Here is an 18,501-nt window from a genome sequence, read left to right as displayed (position 1 = left end):
TTTTCCAGATTTTTTCAATGTTTGATATTAGTCTATATTCTGTGTTATTAATGTCATCTTTGATTTTACCTTTGTCTGACTATATATGTAAAGTACTTTGAGCATTTGAAAGATGCTATATAAATAAATAAAATGCATTATTATTACTATTATTATACAGTGCCACAAGTTCAGGTTTGATAGCCAGCCTGGTCAGTATCTGTATGGAGTTTGCACATTCTCCCCATGTGTATATTGATTGAGTGTATGTAACTGCAAATATTGTTTTAAACCTGGATATTAGAAGAGTGTCATTAAGCAGTTTCAACTACTAAAGGCTTTTTTTTCCTACATGTGTTGTTAAATTACATCATGCCAGTTTAGGGACACAGGGAGCACTCCAGGCTTTCCATGTTGCTTATTAAGTAAATAATCAGAGATGTTGTTATAATGGATGTTCCATATTTAATATAAATTATATGCTTGTAGAAATGCAGTATATCCATTGAAAAACTTAAAAATATACTTTCAAAGCTTTAATATGGTTGAATGACATACAGTCCAAATCTGGAGATATCAAAAATAAATATAAAATAGGACTATATGTGTATGGTAAAGTTGCTGCTCAAAAAGTGAATCTCAAAAACAAAAGAATGTATTTTTGAAATTAAAGAATAATTTCCTTAAACTTGTTGCAGGTTAAGGTAACTAATAACATCAGAGCACACTTGTTTTATGATTTTTGCGATTATACTGGAAGCCTTGAACTATCACAATTTCAGGAGAAAATTGAGTTCTGTCACACTCTGTAAAATTGTTTGTATTAAGTTGACATGTACAACATGAACGATGCACAATTTGACAACTATAAAGGAAACTGGTGATCAATTTTGGTGATTAATAGAAAACTAATAAAATGTAACAAACACTAAAAGTTCATTCCTAAAATACTAAATTTAAATAAAAAGAAAAAAAATAAAGTTAGAAAAATTATTAAAACTGAAGAAAAACTAAATAAAAATAAAAATTAGAAAATGGTTTAAAACTATGTGGTGGGTTGGCACCCTGCCCAGGATTGGTTCCTGCCTTGTGCCCTGTGTTGGCTGGGATTGGCTCCAGCAGACCCCCGTGACCCTGTGTTCGGATTCAGCGGGTTGGAAAATGGATGGATAGATGGATGGTTTAAAACTAAAACAAAAAAAAAAATCAACAACTAAATAAAAACTAATGCTAAAAAATAAATTAAAATGACAAAAACACTGACTGTATATTGCATGATGTTTATTTGGTTGGTTCTTGAAAATATTTTTGGTTTATATTGCATTATAATACAATGAAATCCTAAGTAGTGTGCTAAACATGAAAAAACTGAATAAAAAAGCATGTTTTATGTTGGATGATACATCCACAAAAGAACACTGTAAAATAATCACATCCAGTAAAGACTGTCATTTGTCCGATGTCACTCAGTAGTCAGATGTTACCCTAACTTCATTTTGGGCATTCTCATTGACCCCAGGACTCATACACTGAGCAGGAAGCAAAAAAAACTGCAAAATGTCATAGGTGATTCAAGGAACCTTCAGAAAGAGGCAGCTTGGTTCCTTGTGCAAACAAAAAATCATCAATACAGTCAAATGTAACCTGGTATAGTAAAAATATCGGGGTTTATAGAGTACGATAATCACGTAAGACCCCTTCACTTTTTTTTTTTTTTTTTTTTTTTTACATTTTGTTATTTTGGAGCCTTGTGCTAAAATCATTTAAATTAATTTTTAAATTAATACTTGTGTCAATGTGATTTTTTTTATCCATCCATCCATTTTCCAACCCACTGAATCCGAACACAGGGTCACTGGGGTCTGCTGGATTTTTTTTATTTTTAATAAATTTGCAAACAGTTCTAAAACCCTATTTTTTCTTTGTCATTCTGGGGTATGAAGTATTGCTTGATGTGGGGATAAAAATAAATGATTTTAGCACAAGGACACAACATATGAAGGAGGTCTGAATGCTTTCTGAATCCACAATAAGTCATACAAGATTTAAAATAAGTTTTGACTTGAAACTAATATGATAGATTCGAGGTTCAGCATTTAGCGGAGGAAGATTCTACGGCTAATCACCGAGAATAATATGATAAACTAGCAAGATCAATGATTAAGTGTAGTAGACAGATATCTTGAGTTAAGCTAGGGAATCGGTAAGGAGGTTTTTTTTGTTACTATTTTGCTACAGAAAAGTATGTACATCCATTTAAATCACTGGGGTAAACAATGAGCTTGGCTATGGCTGATACACATCAAAAATCATTTGCTTCACAAATCTCTATCACTGTCCACCAGGTTTTATGATCAGAGTACCAGAGAACGCTGGAGAATAAAAACTCCAGCTGACAAAAATGCTGGAGAAACTAATTATCTATGTGATCCAACGCCAAAAGACTACCCAGCCCTATATGGGTATTCCACATTACTTAAGTGTATATAAAAAAAGAAAATTCTATGGATGATGAAAAGTCCTAAAAAAGTGGATTTTGCAGGCATCACTGTAATAAAATAAATACAATAAAATAATTAAAATGTACACTTAACTAAATTTGGAGAAATACATGAAACAACAATACCTAGGTGCTTCCTCTATAACCTTCTGATTTCTTCTTTGAATGGAGCATTCTCGTTCATTCAGCCATAGGGCATTACCATGTTTGTCAGCTAAAACCTAGAAGATAAACACCACAGTTCAGGAAATATCTAATGTTATATTTTACAAAGCCTTCAAACATGATAAATAAGTTCAGATCCAATTAAACAGCAAATTAAAAAAAAACATTATATATACTGTATATATATGTATATATATATATATATATATATATATATATATATATATATATATATATGCAGTGCAATAATTGTTTTAAAATGTGAATCAATCAATTCAAGCTATACTATTTTTAAATTAGAATGCATATCTAATTTTATCATATTTTTATGTTTTTTGTCTCCCATCCTGTGTGGTGGTGCTATGCGCCACCCATACCTGCGCAAAGTGCTCTATTCTGCAGTCACCTGGGGAACTGGAGGAAACAAGAAGGACTAGGAAACTTTATTATTGACTGTGCTAACTGCATCCACTGTGCCAAGGAAGGGTAAGTGACCAGCTGGCCTAGGTCATTCTGACTTTCATGATGCAGAAATTGATTACCATCAGACCTAACTATTTGATTTGCTCGTTTCTGTCTTTAGACCATGGCCTTCCAGAGGTTTATTTTTCTCCTATGGCTCATCATAGGAGTTTTTTTTGTATTCCTCTCCTCCGTATCAATTGGTCAAACAATCACATTCAGGAATCAAGAACTTCATCTTCATCCTTAATCATAAGAAACTGCTATGAACTGTTTTATTTGCTTTTGTATCTTTTCATTAATTTTAATAACATCAAACTGTTTCTACTCAATAGGTTGTCATGTACACATGCCTAGGAAAACTGAAGATATATTCTGTATACATTTATCTTTATACATTTTTGTATTTTTATTTTTATATATATGATTTGGATCTGGTTGTTCTATTGTCAGCCTTAATGTATAAGCATTTTAATTAGAAAAGCTTTTTCTGATAAGAATGAAGATTTGCTTTGCACTTTAGTGGTTAAATGTTGCTTAACAGTACCTGGTTGATTTTGAATTTAGTATACTTACATTTATTAGAAATTCTCATATTATTATTTATTATTATTATCATCATCATTTGAATAGTAACATTTCACTGCCAGATTATACAAATATTATAAATGCAGTATACAAGAAATTTTGAAATTCTTGATCATTTTTAACTGGATTTAGTAAATCTTATTGAGTTCAAAAAGTTTAAAATACCTTATGTAGGTTTTGTTACGACAAAATATACACAGGGGCAGTACAACATTGGGGAATACAACGTTGTGCACCCTGGAACCTAGTTATATTATTATTATTTGTAGTAGTATTTTTTTTTTTTTTTTTTTAAAGTACACCACAAGAAGAACTTCCAGTCAAAAGTGAAGCTGCAACTCGTCTATCTGTTGTAAACAGACACAAACATTGAAGCACAGAGACACCCAGCTTCAGTAGCTTCTGTGGAGGAAAATTCCCACACTTCAAGTAATAAAACAAAATTATAAACGCTGGTTGGTCAGCAATTCTTCTCACACTTAATTGTAATCATTTTTTGATGGAACTATCAAAAGTCAGTAACAAATGTACTTAATTGGACATTATCACAAGGTTTTCTTTGAACCGCTTTCTTTTACCATTTCAACCACTACTGAATTCGGATTGTGTGAGGAAGGTAACTGTTGAAATTGTTCAGGTAAGGTTAGTGTATCACTGCCATTTTTTATTTCTAACTGATAAGACACTGCAATTTGTAAATAAACCAATTTTAACAATAGCACAGCAGTTAAGCTGTGACCCAAGAGCGGTAGTTAGTGCACTATAACAGGACAGGAAATGCAAACATATGGATAGGAATTTAGAGAAGTCTTAATCTTTCAGTTCTGAAAAGTGAGTCAGAAAATTAAACTCGACAGTAGACAATCCCAAGGTTTGGTTTGGAGGTCAAGGAACAAGAACAGGGCCGTTATTCATGATATACTACAATTAACAGGTATTTAGCAATCTGGCATTCAGGCAAACTAAAAATTTGACTAGGTCTTTTTAAATAATTAGACCATTTCTGATTTGGTTTTGGTGTTTAAAGGTCACACTGAAGTCAGGGTACAGGCAAAGACAGGGTCACAAAATCAGCCACGGAGTGATTTGTTAACAGAGAAACAGGGTTCTAGGAAGTAAAAATGTAGTCTCTTGGTACCTAGGACAATAATTTGAACCCAGAACTAGTACTAAAAATTAAAAATTAATCCATGTCAAAAGGAGATTGTTTCATTCAAAAGCGAAACAAAGAATTTACTAGAGGAAAATTTATTTAAATTTAGTTAAAAAGAAACAAAATTATGGTTTCATGTGCTCATCAGCTGTTCTACCTGTCTACACACATCAACATTAATGTTTGCAGTGCATCATCTACTGGGATGTATTTTGGAATGCATATAGAAATAAAATGCATTGCATTTGTCATTAAAACAAATACCGCATCACAAACATTTGTAATGATAAAAAGTCTGTTATATGTCACTTGGTACGGGATTAATAAAAGCAGTGTTAATGTTTGTGATGTGCTATCTATTGAAATGACAGAGAACACAGCAAATATAATTACAAACATTAACTGATAAATTTTTAAAATTTAAAATTTTTGTCGTTCTTTAATGATAAATTTAATATTATAAAATCACAGATTTCATAGTTTTCTCACAAACTACGGAATTAAATCCTTAATCTGTGCAGTATGAAAGTAGCTGTCAGGTGATAAGTGAGGAAGCACAATGGAAAAAAAACAAACAAATGAAAAAATAACTAACTGGGGGGAAGTGACCCTCAAAAGGACTGCTATTTACACACTGCTTGAGCCCGAGTCAACATGTTTTAATTCCACTGAACAAGTGCTCCTGCTATTTTATATATATACTAGCAAACTACCCGCGCTTCGCAGCGGAGAAGTAGTGTGTTAAAGAGGTTATGTAAACATATATATATACATAAACATATATACATATATATACATATCTACATAAACACATGTCTACATATACATATACAGTAATCCCTCGCTATATCGCGCTTCGCCTTTCGCGGCTTCACTCCATCGCGGATTTTATATGTAAGCATATTTAAATATATATCATGGATTTTTTGCTGGTTCGCGGATTTCTGCGGACAATGGGTCTTTTAATTTCTGGTACATGCTTCCTCAGTTGGTTTGCCCAGTTGATTTCATACAAGGGACGCTATTGGCAGATGGCTGAGAAGCTACCCAACTTACTTTTCTCTCTCTCTCTCTTGCACTGACTTTCTCTGATCCTGATGTAGGGGGATTGAGCAGGGGGGCTGTTTGCACACCTAGACTATACGGACGCTTGTCTAAAAATGTTGAAAGATTATCTTCATGTTGCTACCTTCTGTGCAGCTGCTTCCTGAAGCGACATGCTGCACGGTGCTTTGCATACTTAAAAGCTCGAAGGGCACGTATTGATTTTTGATTGAAAAACAAACTCTGTCTCTCTCTCTCTCTCTTTCTCTGCTCCTGACGGAGGGGGGTGTGAGCTGCCGCCTTCAACAGCTTTGTGCCGCGGTGCTTCGCATACTTAAAAGCCAAACAGCCCTATTGATTTGTTTGCTTTCCTATCTCTTTCTGACAGGCTTTGCTCCTGACGCGCACTCTTTTGAAGAGGAAGATATGTTTGCATTCTTTTAATTGTGAGACGGAACTGTCATCTCTGTCTTGTCATGGAGCACAGTTTAAAACTTTTGAAAAAGAGACAAATGTTTGTTTGCAGTGTTTGAATAACGTTCCTGTCTCTCTACAACCTCTTGTGTTTCTGCGCAAATCTGTGACCCAAGCATGACAATCTAAAAATAACCATATAAACATATGGTTTCTACTTTGCAGATTTTCTTATTTCGCGGGTGGCTCTGGAACGCAACCCACGCGATGGAGGAGGGATTACTGTATATACATATACACATCCACATATACATATATATATGCATATACAAATTTACATATCTACATATAATATATATATGCATATATAATATATATATATATATATATATATATATATATATATATATATATATATACATATAAATATAGACATACATACATACATACATACATTCACACACACACATATATATATATCTATCTACTTATTGGCTCCTGTATTTAGGATATAGCGGGGTTGGATAATGGATGGATGGACATTTGTATGCATAGCCCTATTTGCCCGTTTTCGTTTTTTTTCTTTCTTTCAGTAATATTTCAGCAAACCCGGAGCTTGTCAGTTCAAATCCTGGTACTGACACCACTGTGTGACCCTGAGGAAGTCACTTCACCTGCCTGTGCTGCAAAAAACAAAAGTAATTTAACAAATTGTACCTCAGATGTTGCAAGTTGCTGGAATAAAGGCATAAGTCAAATAGATAAATATGTGTTATACACATAGGAAGTATTAATTTATTTTCAGTTAAGTCATCTGCAGCAAACCTTTATAAATGAGGGATTCTCCTATTTAGATAGTGCAAACTGTTTCTTCTTCATTGAGGTTTTCTCTTGGAGAGCTTTTTTCATTTCATTGAAAATTTAAAGCAGCAGCTGCCAAAATATGTAGCTTTCTTATTAATTTTTCAACATTGTGTAAAATAACTTTATAAAGTAACATAAAGGTTTAAATACTGGTTATCCTTTTACACTAAAATAATACTAAAGAGATACAAAAAAGTAAAATGCATATGTTCTTTTTCTTTAAGGAGTTGTAATATGACCAAGCTGTGCAAGCTTACTGTTAAGAATGCAACGTATAGTTGTACATGAGAAAAGCAATCTTGCCTCAAATCAATGGCAACCTTTTGTAGGTCTATGAACTTAATTAAAGTTTAGGTTTACACGGTGCTTTCTTTCTGAAGTACCTGCACTCATGAATATGTCTGTATGCGTCAGTCGCTCAAATCCCCGTGCTTCGCACCGGCAAAGTACTGCTTTTAAATTTTTATTAAGAAGAAAAGAAAACCTTTTAAAATTGAGGGAAAATATACCAATAACAGTTTGTTAAGGATCTGTTTTTTTGTGAAGCTGCCTTCACTCGAGTGGTCACTTCGAGCTGACTTGCTGGCTAACCATAAGCGTTACCTGGTAGATAACCACCCATACAATCAGATTGTGAATCAGACTACGAATGCCGTGAATGTAATTACCCCGATCTACATGCTGTCAAATAAACGAACCACACGCCGTGGCGCAATTTTAGGGGCTTCGCCTCTAGCGCTGACGTCCGAGGTTCGATTCCCGTAAGGGAGTGAAGTGAGTGGGTGGTTACCTACCAGGTAACGCTTATGGTTGGCCAGCAAGTCAGGTAACATCAGCCACGGTGCCTTCAGTTGTGAGAAGCAGATCATAGAATGGATGAAATTAGTCTACTGTCAAATAATGCAAAGAGTACGCGACACGTCTTTCCCCCTTATTCTTGGCTCATCAGGCGTACACACTAACTGCACTCGCTTACGGTAATCGAACCTCGGATGTCAGCGCTAGAGGGGCTTCGCAGCGGTGAAGTATTGCTTTTAAATTTAAATTTAGAAGAAAAGAAAACCTTTTTAAATTAAGTCTTAAAAAGAGGTGTAAAGCTATTGACAATAAGCTACGCAAACCCACCAAGACATGCAATCGTTTAAATCAAGGCACGAGTTGAAAAACACCATCCCATAATATTAGTTAACGATTAACACATTTCTATATGTATTGTAAGCATACAATACAACTGATAATATGTTGCGCTTATTTATCTGGTGTACTGACATTTTTGAGCGTATAACGGCTGAAATCTAACGTGGTTTGTGCCTTTCAAAATGAAAAGAGTTTGCATTTACCTTTTTTAATAAAAGGCGAGCTTTTAAGCCCGAGAAATCACCCCGTAAATGCACACGTTTAATTGCACATGTGTTAATATGTATGCTTACACAGTATTAAAAGACACTCAATTACACAGTATTAAAAGACAGTCAACAATTAACGTCATTTACCTTCGTTCCCGCGTTTGACTTGTGCTGTAAATCTCTTCCTCGTTTTCAGTTCACGTGATTACGTAGGAGGCGTAATATGTGATGACGCAATACGTGACTCCGCCTCCTCCATTAGAGTATATGGACAAAAAACAGGTTCCAGTTATGACCATTACGCGTAGAATTTCGAAATGAAACCTGCCTAACTTTTGTAAGTAAGCTGTAAGAATGAGCCTGCCAAATTTTCAGCCTTCTACCTACACGGGAAGTTGGAGAATTAGTGATGAGTGAGTCAGTCAAATAGGTTTCAGTTATGACCATTATGCGTAGAATTTCGAAATAAACCTGCCTAACTTTTGTAAGTAAGCTGTAAGGAATGAGCCTGCCAAATTTCAGACTTCTACCTACACGGGAAGTTGGAGAATTAGTGATGAGTGAGTGAGTGAGTCAGTCAGTCAGTGAGTGCTTTGCCTTTTATTAGTATAGATAATATATAATATGTATGTATGTATATATATACATATACATGCTATTTCTCTAAGATTATAAATAACAATGCTAGTAATCCCAGAGTCTTATTCTCAACAATTGATCATCTGTTAAACCCAGGTAACTCAAAGGAATGCCTCCTAAGTACTTCCAGTAAAACCTGTGAGGCTATCGCTGTATTTTTCAATCAAAAAATTAATGATATTAGAAATAACATAGTATATCTCCCCAACACTAAGGATCCTCCGAAACCCCAGTACTTCATAATAAATAAATTAGAGTCTTTCACTAGGATAGATTTACCTGATTTACATAAAATAATTTCTCAAATGAAACCATCCACCTGTGCCCTTGACCCAATACCCAACAAATTTTTTCAAAGAAGTATCGGGTGTGCTTATTGATAATGTTCTTGACATAGTAATTCGTCATTAGATACAGGGGTCTTCCCAGACTGTCTTAAGACTGCGGTAATTAAACCCCTACTTAAGAAAAATAATCTCGACCCCTCTGCTCTTGAAAATTATAGACCCATCTCTAACCTGCCTTTCTTAAGTAAAATTCTAGAGAAGGCAGTCATTATGCAGTTAATGAGCACCTCAATAAACATGCTATTCTTGATAAATTTCAGTCAGGTTTTAGAACAAATCACAGCACAGAAACTGCACTCGTTAAAGTAGTAAATGACTTGCGGGTAAATGCAGACAGAGGCCATTTATCTGTTCTCATCCTCTTAGATCTGAGTGCCGCATTTGACACCATTGATCATAATATTCTTAAGAATCGCCTTAGTCAATGGGTGGGGCCTCTCTGGCAGTGTCTTAAATTGGTTTGAATCCTACCTGGCAGGGAGAAAATTCTTTGTTAGTTGTGGTAATTATAACTGAAAGACACATGATATTCTATATGGTGTTCCACAAGGCTCTATCCTGGGTCCGCTGCTCTTCTCAATCTACATGCTTCCACTAGGTCAGATTATCTCGGGACATAACGTGAGCTACCACAGCTATGCTGATGACACACAGCTGTATTTATCAATAGCACCTGATGACCCCAAATCTCTTGATTCGCTAACACAATGTCTAACCTGTATCTCAGAATGGATGAATAGTAACTTTCTCAAATTAAATAAAGAAAAAACCGAAATCTTAGTGATTGGCAATAATGGATACAATGAGGCTATTAGAAATAAACTGGATGCATTAGGGTTAAAAGTCAAATCGCGAGGTAAAAAGCTTAGGGGTAACCGTTGATTGTAATCTGAATTTTAAATCGCATATTAATAAGATCACTAGGACAGCATTTTTTCACCTAAGGAACATAGCAAAAGTTAGATCTCTTATATCATCGAAAGATGCAGAGAAATTAGTTCATGCGTTTGTCTTTAGTCGGCTAGATTATGTAATGCACTCCTCTCAGGACTACCCAAAAAAGACATCAATCGTTTGCAATTAGTGCAGAATGCAGCTGCTAGAATCCTTACCAGGAAAAGAAAAACCGAACACATTTCTCCAGTTTTGATGTCACTACACTGGTTACCTGTGTCATTCAGAATTGACTTTAAAATTCTGCTTATGTTTATAAAGCTTTAAATAATCTCGCCCCGTCTATATATCGGAATGTCTGACACCTTATATTCCAAATCGCAACCTCAGATCCTCAACTGAGTGTCTCCTTAGAATTCCAAGAGCAAAACTTAAAAGAAGTGGTGAGGCGGCCTTCTGCTGTTATGCACCTAAAATCTGGATAGCCTGCCAGTAGGAATTCGCCAGGCTAATACAGTGGAGCACTTTAAAAAACGACTGAAAACACATTACTTTAACATGGCCTTCTCATAACTTCACTGTAATTTAATCCTGACACTCTGTATATCCAATTCATTATAATAACTATTCATTCAAAATTTGTACTAACCCCTACTCTCTCTTCTGTTTCCTTTTCCGGTGTCCTATTGGTGGTGGCTTGTGCCACCACCATCTACCCAAAGCACCATGATGTTCCAACAATGATGGATGGATTAAAAGCCAGAAGTCTGTATAACCATCAGCATCAAGTGACTCCGTGAGAACCCTAACTACAAAGAGGACTATTTCATTTATGTTAGGTAGAATGCCCAAAGGGGACTGGGCGGTCTCGTGGCCTGGAACCCCTACAGATTTTATTTTTTTCTCCAGCCTTCTGGAGTTTTTTTTTTGTTTTTTCTGTCCACCCTGGCCATCGGACCTTACTCCTTTTTATGTTAACTAAGGTTGTCTTATTTTAATTTCTTATTTGTCTTTTATTCTTCTTTTCTTCATTATGTAAAGCACTTTGAGCTACTTTTTGTATGAAAATGTGCTATATAAATAAATGTTGTTGTTGTTGATATATATATATATATATATATTATATATATATATATATATATATATATATATATATATATATATATAAAATATGTATATGCCCTGTCAAAACTGCAGCACAAAATCTCTTCATAGTAGAAACTGAAAGTTGCTTTTTAACAGATTACTTAACAGTTGCAAATGTACCTTGAAAGAGTTTACTTCAGCTCGCATATTTTGCAGATTTTCATCTTTCAATCGCTTGACAAAATGAAAAAAATTAAGCAACTGACGTATAGAAAAGAATTAAACAGGAAACAAGCTGCAGTGAAGGAACAGAGGTCCTACAAAGCCTTGGTAGGAGACAGCAAGGGGCCTGGACAAGGTGGGAGCAGGCCATAGATTGGAAGGTGTCATGGTCTGACTTGTAGGAGGTGTAGCCTGAGGGCATGATGTTCCTGATCCAAGCAGTCTATGACCTTCAGCCTAGACAATTTAATGTCTTTAGCTGGGGCAAAGTGGAGCCTCCAGTTTGTCCACAATGTCCAGTCAGAGGAACACTGAAGCACATCTTGAGCTGCTGCCCAAAGGATGTAGCGTACGCCTGGTATATACCAGCAGGCTAAGCAGGTGCTGAAACAAATTAAGAGCAGATGAAGAATGTGTCCAACTGCGCAGATAAACATGAGCAACTTTGTGAAGGCTGGAGAGCAGCCATGAGCAAGAAAAAAGAAGACTGCAGGAGAGTCCTGGCAACTGCTTAGGATGGGCAGCTCTCTGTGGATTTGGAGAAGCAGCTAGAATATCCACAGCCCATTGTCTCAACTTCAGTGAGGCCAGACACCCTCCTGATCTCACAAAGAATTAAGAACATTCTTTGGGCACTGAGAGTCTCATGGGAGGACTGACTAGAGGAGGCCCGGGAAAGGAAGAGGGGTAAGTATGAGGATATTTGTTGGACTGCCGTAAACCGGGCTGGAAAGCAAGGTGTATGCCCATTAAGGGTGGTGGCAGAGGCTTTGCAGGGCAATGATTCTATAGAGCCTTCCGTACACTTGGTACCATCTGAGACAGGAGCAGAAGAGCTATCAAGAACATTGCCGAGGCAGCAGAAAGGTCCTCGTGATGGTTCTGGATCACGAGAGGAGGCCCATAGTGAGAAGTAAGTGCAATCTAAGCACAACCTGTTGGCATGATTATCCTTGGCTGGGTCAACTGGGCAAGGGTATCTGATGTGAAAAACCCGAGCCACCCGATGACCCTAGGTAATATCACTGAGTCAATGACAGATGTACTGTATTTACATATAAGAACAATGTTACAGCTAAATTAGCCGCAGATCTTAACGTTTCCATATTTTTCTGACAGTATAATTTATCTACAAAGTGACATAGTCACCTACTATTCTTCATGAACTGTTGCAACCGACAATTTTACCTTAAAACTCAGATTTTTTTTTTTTAGTCTCCATCGTGTACTTCTTTCAAAAATAATAGGTTTAACAAATGTAACTTCAGTTAGTTGTTGATTATGAAGGGTTTACAACTAACAACAGCAATTTGTTTCACCTCTTGATCTGGACTCTGCAGTCTTTAAAAGCTTTTTCAGCTCCAACAAGGCTATTTGAGCTCAGATTTTAACTATACTATATGTCAAATGCTGTCAAAAAATATTTCCTGTGCCCTACTAACACATACGGATAGGTACGTAAATATTTGGACAGGGACAACTTTTTTCTAATTTTGGTTCTGTACATTACCACAATGAATTTTAAATGAAGCAACTCAGATGCAGTTGAAGTGCAGACTTTCAGCTTTAATTCAGTGGGGTGAACAAAACAATTGCATAAAAATGTGAGGCAACTAAAGCATTTTTTCAACACAATCCCTTCATTTCAGGGGCTCAAAAGTAATTAAACAATTGACTCAAAGGCTATTTCATGGGCAGGTGTGGGCAAGTCTGTTGTTATATCATTATCAATTAAGCAGATAAAAGGCCTGGAGTTGATTTGAGGTGTGGTGCTTGCATGTGGAAGATTTTGCTGTGAACAGACAACATGCCGTCAAAGGAGCTCTCCATGCAGGTGAAAGAAGCCATCCTTAAGCTGCGAAAACAGAAAAACCCATCAGAGAAATTGCTACAATATTACGAGTAGCAAAATCTACAGTTTCGTACATCCTGAGAAAGAAAGCAAGCATTGGTGAACTCAGCAACACAAAAAGACCTGGGGCCTCATGTATAAACGGTGCGTATGCACAGAAATGTTGCGTACGAATGTTTCCACGCACAAATCGCGATGTATAAAACTTAAACTTGGCGTAAAGCCACGCACATTTCCACGGTAACTCATACCTTGGCGTACGCAATTTCTCCGCTCGGTTTTGCAGACTGGCGGCACCCAGCGTCAAAGCAGTGCTACTGTTCCTGTGTGGTCTTTCTTAGATCCACATTCCTGACGCGGCTTTATAAATACACTGAAACTAACTGCATATTGTTTATTAGTGTAATGCATCTGATTGTAATTAACCTGCAGCAATATAATGGTCCAGGGAATAGCCATAGTATTCCAAATACCATAACTGCTTTAGCATTGTTAGGCTCACTGCATCTTGTTCTTCTTTCAGCTGCTCCCGTTAAGGGTTGCCACTGCGGATCATCTTTTTCCATATTACTCTCACTGCATCACTCGGAGTATTTATATCACTGTATCTGAGTGTGAATCACAGCAGCAGCTGATCGGAAAGAGAATTATCGGTATACAGTTTCAAGTACACACTACCTCAACCACGGCAAAAAGCGTCAAAGCCTTTCCTGTACGGACCTCGTGTTTCAGAAACAGTTTCATCCCAAGAACTATAAACGCACTCAATCAGTCCATCAAGTGCTCCTTGTAGAACTGTTTGTACTTATAAGTTCAATTACCTCACTGTAAACTTACACTACAGTTATAATATTGCACAACCTGCGCTACTTTATAAAGCGCGTATGATGACAATATCATTTTTAAGATGAAATGCAGCAAAATATGTTGCTTATATTATACAGATAAAACTTTAACTTCATTTAAATAATCTGCATTGTTAATAATTAAACATGTGAGGACACGGTGCCGCAGCGTATAGCTGGTTCACGGATAGCTCCTGACTTGCGCTGTATTATTGCTGGTGCTGACGCGACACTGGAAGGATAGAATAATTAAACATGTACTACGAAGATATTTCAATGTTCCTTAAAGGTTTTGAAGAATCGGCGTTCTAAGCTTACAGATGGCTTAACGTCTATTACAGAGATGATTGTGTGGCGATTGGGTATTTGGAGAAAGAAAAGTACGTTTGAAAGAGACAGTACTTCTGTAATAAATTATTTCATCGAAGGTCGCACATGGTGCAGCAAGCCTCTTGCGTGAGATATGAACAATCACTGCGCCACCGTGTTCCCATGTTTAATAACATGCTTTCATTGCTATCATCATGAAAAAGATATCACGTATACATCTCAGTATTTTAATTATTCAGAGAGCTGTAATATCACGAATGTAATGGATTCTGTGTCCTGTCGGAGAAAGAGAAAGAACGGAAGCACGTAGTGATTCACACACAGAGAGCACATAGAAGATCAAATACAGAACAAAGCATTTAACGTGCTACTTGAGAAACTAGTAAAATAAACGATTTTAAGATGAAGTTTATGATGTTCTACTTTAATGGCAAAATAAACTACGTGATTAAAGTGGAAATTTCGAGATTAAAGTTGACATTTCGTACTTTTTTCCCCCACTGTGTGCCTATTTGTTTTGTCTGTATCCTAATAAGCTTTCATATGACACTCAGACGGTGGGCTACGACTCGCCTTTTCACGGCGACTTTGATATGTGATTTCTTTTTTATTTCGGGCACTGCGCGACTTTGTGAACTTGAGCTTTCGAGTTTCTCCGACACTCTGTCACTCGATCAACTTTCTTTTGTTGATTATACCACTGTTTAAACCAACAAATAGTATGTTTTTCCTTTGCCTCCACTTCGTATTCGCTGAAATTCTTATATTTTCCCCTGTGCTTTTCCCATTGTCTTTTCACAGAAAGCTATTTATATTGATTTGCATATTCAAAGAGGCGTAATTCTGGGAGGAGTTGGGGCGGGACAGAAGGCGCGTGCACGTGCGTTACTTTTCACGCTGATCGGGATTTATGTAGTGGAAGAACGTGAAATTTTGCGTGCGCACAGATTCCTGCATCTGGATTTTTCTGTGCGTACGCCATGTTATAGTGTGAGTTCTACGCACGGTGTTATACATGAGGCCCCTGGACGTCCACGGAAGACAACAGTGGTGGATGATCGCAGAATCATTTCCATGGTGAAGAGAAACCCCTTCACAACAGCCAACCAAGTGAACAACACTCTCCAGGGGGTGGGCGTATCGATATCCAAGTCTACCATAAAGAGAAGACTGCATGAAAGTAAATGCAGAGGGTGCACTGCAAGGTACAAGCCACTCATAAGCCTCAAGAATAGAAAGGCTAGATTGGACTTTGCTAAAGAACATCTAACAAAGCCAGCACAGTTCTGGAAAAACATTCTTTGGACACATGAAACCAAGATCAACCTCTACCAGAATGATGGCATGAAAAAAGTATGGAGAAGGCGTGAAACAGCTCATTATCCAAAGCATACCACATCATCTGTAAAACACAGTGGAGGCAGTGCGATGGCTTGGGCGTGCATGGCTGCCCAGTGGCACTGGGACACTAGTGTTTATTGATGATGTGACACAGGACAGAAGCAGCCGAATGAATTCTGAGGTGTTCAGAGACATACTGTCTGCTCAAATCCAGCTAAATGCAGTCAAATTGATTGGACGGCGTTTCATGATACAGATGGACAATGACCCAAAACATAAAGCCAATGCAACCCAGAACTTTATTAAAGCAAAGAAGTGGAAAATTCTTGAATGGCCAAGTCAGTCACCTGATCTTAACCCAATTGAGCATGCATTTCACTTGTTGAAGACTAAACTTCAGAAAGAAAGGCCCACAAACAAACAGCAACTGAAAGCCGCTGCAGTAAAGGCCTGGCAGAGCATTAAAAAGGAGGAAACCCAGCATCTGGTGATGTCCATGAGTTCAAGACTTCAGGCTGTCATTGCCAGCAAAGGGTTTTCAACCAAGTATTAGAAATGAACATTTTATTTCCAGTTATTTAATTTGTCCAATTACTTTTGAGGCCCTGAAATGAAGGGATCGTGTTAAAAAAAATGATTGCATAAAAATGTGAGGCAACTAAAGCATTTTGTTCACCCCACTGAATTAAAGCTGAAAGTCTGCACTTCAACTGCATCTGAGTGGTTTCATTTAAAATTCATTGTGGTAATGTACAGAACCAAAATTAGAAAAAAGTTGTCTCTGTCCAAATATTTATGGACCTAACTGTATATTTACCTTCAGAATTGGCTACTTTTGAATAGAACTCACAGTTATAAAAACTCACTTTAAAGATGCTCCAACTTTCAAAACAGTTAAAGTATGACTCAAAACATACCTGAAAGTTCCAGCTTGTGTGCATTTTTTTGTTACTTTAACTTTCCCTTCCATTTTTAGCATTGAAATAGAATTCACTCCATTTCCAAACCAAGAACTCTGATTATAGACCCTTTTTAACCCCTTCAAATTAACAAATTTCTAAGACACTGAAAACTACGCCATCCAAAGAAGTTAAAACATGTTTTGGGTACTGGAAAAATTTCCAATAGACACCTGCATCTCCACATACGATCTCATACTGACTATAGTAAATCGGTAGAACTGATGCATTGACATCAAGCACTGAAAAAAATGTGTAAATGTTTTATTCTCTCATATTCCATCACTTTCTCTCTAGATGAGCCTATTTTACAATTGTCATAAACAAGTTGACTTACACAAGTTCTACTTGTTGAAAACATAATAACACTTTTTTTTACATCAATAATGAAACTAACATTTCCTCAAACATACAACGTAACCCATGAAGAATTATCAATTATCTCCTATTAGAAATTATTTCCTTATGCAATTGGCCATTTTTGCTATAACAGCAGTGCTGCAGGATTATGAGCAAATAAGTGTTGTGTATATCCTTAACTGAACTGGAGACTCAAGCAAAGGTGTTTACATCATTTCCACCCAACATTTGCTTCCAGGATGGTGTGAAGTCTCCTGCTATAGTTTCAGACAGAGAGAGCAAAGGAATGAATTACAGAATTTTTTTTTTCCATTCTCACAAATAATCTTCACTTTTTAAATTTAGAGCCCACTCAAACATTAAAAAAAATCCTGACTGATACAAAACTCTAAATGCTCAATAAAACAGATCAAATCAAGCCTATACTTTCAATACAGGAATTGTTACAAATATTGTTAGTTCCTCATCTGTCTATTTTACTTACAGTACAACAGTGAAAAATAACGTAAATCTAACATCCATCTCTCAGTTTTCTAAAATAGATTTTTTCATTACAGGGACATCAGGAGCTGTAGCCTATCCCAGCAGGGAACCAAGGAAGGAATAAAATCTGGATGAGATGTCGGCTAAATTTGACATTCTTACCAAATCATAAAATTTTAAGTGAAAAGGTTTTTGGATTCCTATATAACATAGATTTGTAAGTCCACTGCATCAAGATGCACTAATGTCCTTATTGATTCTAATTTAACACTAATCTTCATTGTAAAAAGCAAATGTCATCATATATGATGGAACCTCAAAAAAAAGGGGTTATAGCATGGCTTGAAAAGCAGCTTAGGTTTACTATGATGACACGCTTTCTCTACTGGCCTCTAGTGGTTTTCATGGATACTGTGACATATTTCTTTTAGGAAAGCAGTAGAAGGAACAGTTTTAAAGGTATAACAGAATGGCAAATATTAAAATCTGGTATATTTATGAAGCAATGCATATCGCAGTTTTCGCATGGAAGGCTATTTAGCATGGTATTGTGGAAAAATATAATAATACTGCTATTCATTTTATCTGACTTCCTCAATCCATTCCCTAAACCCTCATTTTGCCTTGC

The 18,501-nt window shown here is 36.5% G+C and overlaps 1 protein-coding gene across 1 annotated transcript in view; it reads right to left on the bottom strand.

Annotated features, from left to right (window-relative positions):
• Nucleotides 1-18,501, bottom strand: part of pcca (propionyl-CoA carboxylase subunit alpha) — a 705,208-nt gene that overhangs the window by 433,942 nt on the left and 252,765 nt on the right. Inside the window, exon 11 of the mRNA XM_028799956.2 lies at nt 2,606-2,700. Within this exon, the coding sequence (XP_028655789.1) occupies nt 2,606-2,700 (95 nt within the window). The remainder of the gene's footprint in view (nt 1-2,605; nt 2,701-18,501) is intronic.

The sequence above is a fragment of the Erpetoichthys calabaricus genome, chromosome 4 (genome assembly GCF_900747795.2).
Source record: "Erpetoichthys calabaricus chromosome 4, fErpCal1.3, whole genome shotgun sequence".
NCBI lineage: Eukaryota > Metazoa > Chordata > Cladistia > Polypteriformes > Polypteridae > Erpetoichthys > Erpetoichthys calabaricus.
Note: the sequence above shows the minus strand (reverse complement) of the source record. Positions and strands in the feature narration are given on the sequence as shown.